Source organism: Oryza sativa, chromosome 2, assembly GCF_034140825.1.
Source record: "Oryza sativa Japonica Group chromosome 2, ASM3414082v1".
Lineage (NCBI taxonomy): Eukaryota > Viridiplantae > Streptophyta > Magnoliopsida > Poales > Poaceae > Oryza > Oryza sativa.
This window is the reverse complement of record NC_089036.1, coordinates 25,438,793-25,446,694: the sequence shown is the minus strand read 5'-3', so window position 1 is coordinate 25,446,694 and position 7,902 is coordinate 25,438,793. Positions and strand designations below refer to the sequence as shown.

At 42.1% G+C, this 7,902-nt stretch overlaps 1 protein-coding gene across 2 annotated transcripts; it reads right to left on the bottom strand.

The window, feature by feature from the left end:
- Positions 1–323: 323 nt before the first annotated feature.
- On the bottom strand, positions 324–7,431 carry LOC9266596 (uncharacterized). 2 transcript variants are annotated; one of them, XM_015768361.3, is made up of 6 exons: positions 7,186–7,431; positions 4,870–4,945; positions 2,581–4,035; positions 1,939–2,454; positions 1,633–1,825; positions 324–967 (listed from the first exon to the last, which is right to left on the bottom strand). In XM_015768361.3, exons 3-6 carry the CDS (start codon positions 3,775–3,777, stop codon positions 636–638), a joined length of 2,238 nt encoding a protein of 745 aa, XP_015623847.1. In that variant the 5' UTR covers positions 3,778–4,035; positions 4,870–4,945; positions 7,186–7,431; the 3' UTR covers positions 324–635. The 2 variants fall into 2 exon arrangements, with proteins under 2 accessions (XP_015623847.1, XP_015623849.1); XM_015768363.3 differs by lacking the exon at positions 4,870–4,945.
- Between the last annotated feature and the right edge of the window lie 471 nt (positions 7,432–7,902).

Genomic DNA, 7,902 nt, shown 5'->3' with positions numbered 1-7,902 from the left:
GTATCACAATTCAGAATTGAGATGCAGTGCAGACAATTCACACCACAGTACCACACCAGATGACCAGACACCACCGATGCTTGGCCTCATAGGTATTTGCACGAGTGAAGACATTCAACCATCACTTCGGTTATCCTTCCCCATGACACTGAGCAGGACCATTCTGATGAGACTACGAGAGTAGTACTCCAATGAGCCTGGGCCTCATGAATATCTGCGCATGGTCCATGAGAAATTGACATGGGATCCATGACTGTAAATGCATTCTGTGCAGGACCAACGTAGGGAGAAATAACGCAGGCTCAGGACCAAAGACGAGAAAAGGACGGCCAAGCACTTCAGATGCAGGCTGGTTTCAGGATTTTGGGTGTACCACATGTCTGCCACCTGTGACAGCTCCAGTCTCAGTCAAACTGTTGCTACTGAACTTGAAGGATGCAGAAAGCGAAACATAAACTAACAGATTAATCTCCCAGCTAGAGAAGTATACGGCCTGATCGGATTCTAAGTAGGATCTATTTCTCACTAAGCAAAACTCAGAAGTTAAAGTCATCATAGAAACACATACGGTTACACTGTATGTAACCTTACGGGCTGCATGCCCGAAAGCTTCGAAGAAGAATCAAAAGCCCCAGCTATTGTTCCAAGCTCGCGATCCCAAGTTGGAGACCTGATGCTGGCAATGGATTTACAACAGAATGGAGATGGGATTCTGGTGCATGGTACGCAATCCCAGAGCCCATGCCAGCACCTCGACTGTGAGCCAAGGGAGTAGCAGATCTGCCCAAATAGTCCATGCTATGGTGATTTATTGTCACAAAAGGGTGTCGCGGTGAACTGCCCATGGATGACTGCGCATCCTGTTGCGATGGTTGACACATGACTGCTGATGCCGGGGCTGAAACGGATGCAGGAATCTGCAAAGCCTGCTGACCTGATGATCGATTAGGCTGCATGCTTCTCCTGGCTGCACATGATTCATAGCATGAACACATCAAAAATGAGATTACAGGCAACAGGTTGGATTGATATGCTATTGAACAAATCAAGTAATAGCAAAACATTAGTCTATGGAATGTTTACTTGTATAACTAAAATGTACTATTATAGCTCCAGCTCCAAAATAAGTCACTAGGTCTAAAAAGGGAAATGTTACTCACTAGAACTGCAAAGACGTGCAAACTGGAAATTCGGTCTACTGTGAGAAACACACCATAATCTTACTTTAATATTATTTGCAGTTTCCGAATTCTTTACATCTTCATAGAGTAAATTATAAGTGCAGAATGTTAAAAAAATACTTTTACAGCAAGATCGTGGTATTATTATAGTTTGTTAGTGCTGCTGGTTAGTGGAGATAGTGTGAGATATTTGTAGAATCAGGATACTACGGCAAACAATTCTATGAATATTGAATAAACACAACGCCTGAATAAAAGTGTGCAAATTTCTTTTAAGAAAGTATTTTTACTGACCGGTGCCAAAAGATGACACTGCCAGCTTATATGTATTCTAAAGGATGACAGTAGAGATGCGTACGGATTGAAATAGAGACATGTTACCAGGTTTGGAGCAATTATACCAAGCTATTTATTATATCAATTAATCTTACGGTGCATTAAACATATGTACCTCTTGATCCGTGTGAAACAAACATAGTCTGGAATCCCTCAGCCAACGTTTGTCGTTTATAGACTTTGTCAGCAAGTATTTGAATTCCTTTCTTTCTCTGTGATGTTTCCATCTCCAATTTATGGATCAGCTCATCATACTTCCTTTTAGTTTCAGCCATCTCTATTTCACGTGCCAAAATAATTTGTTGCCGCTGATCAAATTCATGAGAAGACGCTGATTAGATGAGCAAGACTATTAAGATGCAAGAAATGTGCACATGCTATTTGCAATTGAATAAAAAAAAGAAGGGATCAAGAAAGGAACCTTCTCTTCATGTCTCTTGGTCATCAGACAACGTAACATCTGTAACCGACTCAACTCAACAGCAACGGGATCTGATTGAAACCCAGCTTCATTAGGGCGTTGCTCAAAGATGGATCTTGTTAGAATCTGGTTGACTGAATATGACTCAATATTTGATGCTCGAGGGTTGATAAACTCAGTTCTAACCGAATGAATACTCCCATCAGGTGGTTGATGAGTAACAGCCTGGCAAGTTGATGTATTTGCTTGCATGTTAGGCTGCTCGGTAACTTGGGCAAAGGAGGAAGCTTGACCATTAGGCGCTTCCTCACTTCTAATGTCCTCAGACTGTTCCACCCGAATCACATTACTAATGTCCTCAGATTGTTCCATCTGAATCACATTAGTTGAAGGCGGACTTGCAGATGGAGCTTCCTGCGGAGAAACAGTGTCCAAGGATATTTGGTGATTTGCGCAGGGAGCTTCCTGCGGAGAAACAGTGTTCAAGGATATCTGGTGATCTGCACATGGGGCTTCCTGCAGATAAGCAATGTGAAAGGATTTCAGATTATGAAGTGTCATAGGTTAGTTTGTAAGAGGCCCCGAACCACATCATAAAATTTATTTGTCAAAACGAGCCAATAAAATTAGAATTAGATTAACCTTGTGAAGCAATGCAGTTTCGCACGGGCTCGAGGCAGACTCAAATGGGAGTTTTCTCTGAGACCCAGAGCAGGAACCTAGCGAAACATTATAGGTTGAACTTGGACATCTTCCCTTTGCTCTGGAAAGCAGGTTTGCATTTTCTGAATCAGCAGCCACAACATTAGCATGTGCTGATGCTGCACTAATGTGAGATTGAGAGGCATAGGATAACTCTGCATCCCCCACATTACTTTGTGCTGCTACTGGGAAGTCAATTTGTCTCCCATTATTTTGACCAAATACCATTGTAGTCGGCCCACAGGTGGACTGTGAAGACCTTTCACAGGTGAAAACTTCTTCAGCTGCACCAACTGAAGCCCCATCCTTGGTAGATACATTGATTTCAAGCAGAACTTCTGAATTGTCTAGAATGGGCTCAGAAGTGTCGCTTCTCTTGCCTGCACAGGTCTCTTCTGATTTTGTACTTGAAGAAGCAATAGCTTCAATTTCAGTAGATAGACATTCCATGTTAAAGTAGTTGAGCTGTGCATCACCATTTAAATAGTCAGTCGAAGAGCATTTCAATTTCTCTATCTTAAGCCCAGAATATGACAAGGGAATCATGTCAAAATCTGTCTTAAGGTAACCAGCTTCAGCCTCAAATATCCAGCGGTTTCTTACTCTCTTATCCTTGTCTCTATCTTTTATTTGTCGTTTCACAAATTCTATCAGCTGGGATTGGAAATGTTTATGAAAAGTCTTGTGCAAAACAGAGAATAGTAACTTTGGTAGCTTCATCCTGCAACGTTTTATTGTTGGTATAACTCGTGTGTACTGGACTTCATAAGAGCGTAGATGTTCTTGGAAGAACTCAAACTCTTGACTTTTGCGCACAACATTGAATTCCTCACGGTCTTCGTTGTGCCATACCAATAGTTTATCAAATCTTCTTGAGCTGACTTTTTCAATCTTTTTCAAGACTTGTAGATAATCGGAATATTTATAATAGTCATGCTCCTTCTGTTTGTGCCTTTTATTTGATCTACTGTTGACATGTGATGAATAACTTCGACTGTATTCCCCAGAACATGTTCCATGCAATGCCAACTGCCTCACTTTAACAGTTTGATCCTCAAATGCTCTACACTCCCTGAACTCACCTTCTTCTAGTTCAGAGTCATAAAACGATATATATTCCTCACTTCCCTTTTCCATCTCAAGTTTTTTACATTCAGATGATTCCTCGCGAGTATCAACAGTATCCCATAATATATCTACTAAAACCAGTAGGGTGACTGAACTGGATATCCTATGTCATTGCCATGAAGACGACTCATTGAAACTTCTGGCTCAAAGATGGAAAAAGTTAGGACCTCACTTCAGTCGAATTAATTGTGTGCTTCACTTCCAAATCTAGGCACCAATAAGCTGGACCTTAATTGTGCCACACACAGATACAAACCACAAGAAAACCTACCAAAGGGTAGGAAGACAAACTTCAGAACCATACGTTAATAAAAGCACAACTCTTATCACGAAACGAAGAATATACAAATTAATTTAAAAATTAAAACACACATAAGTTATAGGAATTCCTGTACTGGGCCAGTTGAAGGAGCTAGAAATACCTTCGGTTTCTCTGCTAAAGCTTTATGGCACAGGATTTTTAAGCATGGTACTTAATGTATTCAGTAATGAAGATGTTCCACAATAATTTCTTCAATCAATTTAGAAAACTTTTAGGCTACAGTTGTTTTAACTGGTTGTACTACTATGCATCCACCACTCGAAGGTCCAGACTTCCAGAGCTCAAAGCTGAAGCCATCTAACAGGACCAAACATCTTCTTAATTTGTGGCCAAGGGTAATTTCCCATAGAAACAAAGCAACAACAAACAGCATGCCCTTCTAACAGGACCAAACTAGTGCTGTGTGGTGTGGATAACAGATTGTAAGGTTTGAATGTTTGATAGTCAACAATGGTTAACCACAGCAAATAATATCCCATATTTCTGTTAATCATGAAACGAACTATCTACTATTTAAACACCAAAAATGTAGCTTTTAACTTCTTAACCAAACATCTCCTAGATCATTAGAATCTATTTAGTAAAAGCTCATTAGAGCCTAATGGAATCACCTGATAACAACAGGGGACTAGAACCAAAAGAAATTTAAGAAAACTAAAATGGCAAAAGGGCAGAGCAAGCTGAAGCAGAAAACTATTTTTACATTACACCACTACAATGTCCTATGTAGAAAAATATGTGTTTATTTCTACCATGTAAATCCAGTTAATTGATACAACCTCGGTTCACATTTGATCAATGTATTAGCTCTTGGCAGCAAGACCAAGGTGTCCATTTACTGCTGCATCAACATGCCTGCATGCAAACCAAAAGCGTTGCATGCAAATCAAAGAGACCAAGCAGCTGCAATTTTATATTGAATTGATTGACCTCAGCCTATGCGGAGCCAAGTGTGCATGCGAAAGAAATCAAATTTCAATGTAAACTTTAAAAGCAATTAAGCCATCATGTTCACCGAAGGAATACCAAGCTTATGTGTTGATCAAATATGAATGTTTTGTTTTAAATTATATGCTGATCAAATGTTAATGGAGGGAGTACCATGAAGAGCATGAAACCAAGAGGATTGAGCTCGGTAGAGAAGTCATGGAATGAACAAATCACATTTACATCAAATATCATGATGAGCTAAAGCGCTGAAGTGTGAAATAAGTACATATTACCAAAAAAGGAAAAGGGCTGAGAATGGCAACAGTATCTTTAACAAGAGAAACAAAAGACGAATTTCCCGCACAATCTTGCAATTTGCGCAGAGCTAGGTTAAAGTTTAATTGAAAGTAGAAGTGTTTGATGCACAACTCCTGCTTCTATTTATATGAATACAGTTCTATTTTGTATATAACTTGGCCGTGTGCATCCACTTCCGGATGCAGAGGCCGGGCACTGCCCATTATCTAAAAAAATTTGTAAAATTGTATATAACTACATCAATTAATCAGCACGGTTAACCTGGACCTACCAAATCATTGGCATAGATCTCTCCTTTTCCCTGATTAACGTGATAATCTCTATGCCTTCAGAGAAAATGTGGTGGCTCCCTTTATCCTTCTCTTAATAATATAATAGATTGGGGGAGATGGTGAGTGGCAACTTCTATTTCCATCAGAAGAAAATATTGACAACTTCCAGAGCAATTACACTACTATAGGCATCCATAAGCGTAGTAACCATGCTAATAAGCATTATAATCTGTATAGCTACCTCAAACTCTCAATATACTCTCTCAGTTCACACAATATGTCTGGCGTGCATACCAGCATTCGCTCGTACTTTCTGTTGTCCAGTCATTAGATAGAATTTTTTTGACGCAAGTCATTAGATAGAGAGATAATCCCTTATATGCCACTGAAAATTGGTATGATCCCTTATATGCCACTCAAAATTGGCTCTTCCCTTATATGCCATTGGTCCAAATTTGCGCACCCTCTCATGTCACTACCGTCAGTTGACCGTGTGTTGACCGTTAACTCTCAAGTAAAAAAGACATATTTGCCCTCTCTGAATTGTTAGGCATGCCCTATACTCAGAATGGTAAATACGTCTTTTTTCCTTGAGAATTAACGGTCAACACACGGTCAATTGACGGGAGTGGCATGAGAGAGTGTGCAAATTTCGATCAATGGTATATAAAGGAAGAGCCAATTTTCAATGGCATATAAGGGATCAGACCAATTTTCAGTGGCATATAATGGATTCTCTCATAGAGAGAATAGTAGTAGACTACTACTGTATCCACAAAATAAGGAAATATATTGTCTAATTCCATTAGATACTACTACTGTACTAAGTACTAACCATAACCATGAGCCACCTCCCTGGTTGCGTTGGTTAACAACCAAACAATATTGTCAATTGTAAAAGAATCTATTACTGAAATAATGAAGAGTAGATACAGTAATAAACACACACAAGTATTATGTCAAGAAAAACGCACATAAGTACTTAACTTTACCAGCATTGAAGATCCTAATAATCAGGCATAGCTAAAGTTATTGATATGGGCATAGCTAAAATTATTGATATGGCACCCTACTACCCCTGGTCATCTGGTGTAAGACCAGAGTTAGATTCTCACCCACCAGGCTACCGATTTTCGGATTGACTACATGAACCAATCTTCAATCTTGCACATTCAAAGAAACTTCACTCCCGATCGATCTTTTGTTTTTAAAGAACGCGAACGTTTCTTCATCACGCCAACGAAAAAAAGAAAAAAAAAAGAACGGCTTTCTTGATGGGCTAAAAGCACAAGTCACACCACCGCGACCCGCGAGTAGTAGACCGATCCCATAAAACCTCATCTAAACCCGACCCAACCCGACCACCTTCCAAACCCCAGCCCCCGCAACAACGCCGAGAAAAGCACGCGATTCTTCCCCTCTCTCAAGCGCTTGCTCCTTCGCTACTCAAACGGAAAGCAAGTGAGAGTAAAGCGGGGGGAAAGGATAAATCCACACACACACAAAAAAAAAATCAATCCATAAATTGCACCACCACAGGAAGGAAAGGCGAAGAGTGTGTTACCCCCCACTCACCTACGAACCGGAGCTTAGCTAGGCCTCACTCCGCTCCCCTGGCGCGAGGAGAGAGAGAGAGAGAGAACGCGGGGGAGTCCGCCGGCGGGGAAGGGGCTCCGGCGAGGGTTCGCGCTCGCGAGGAGATCGACGGGTCCGCGTCGGTCCCGACCGCTTCCGCCGCCGCTGCGGCTCGCGTCGGTCGTGGGAGCGATCGATGCGGCGCGGGGTGGTGTGTTCTGTGTTTGCGTGTGTGGGCGTGGGTGTGGAGAGACGGGACCGAGAAAGGGGGTCGGATTTATAGTGTGACGGGTCATGTCGAGGCGAAGTTACGGGATTGCCCCTCTCTCCCCTGGGTCACTGCTGGGTGGGGGTGGGTGGGGGCCCCACGCTCATGCCCCTTCGTCGCGTGGGCGGGGGCGTGGGCGCGTGGCAGCGGTGGCTGCTGGAGGCTGGAGCCGTGGGCATGAGCAGGGGGTCGCCGAAGCGCTGGCCAGCAGTACAGCGCGCTTGCTGCCAAGCGGCAGAGCGAAAGTGCCAGGTCACAATGCGAGACGTGACAAAGGTTTCTGTTGCTAATGAAGGCTTCAAACGGCGTCTCTAGTGTGCGGAAACCATTGACTGTCTATACCATTTTTAAAGAGAGCAGTGATCTCCGTCAAGTGTGGGTCCATCAATTCGACACCCCTCACATTGATGATGATCTGATCGTCCATTAGAAGGAGTCAGCGGAATGTC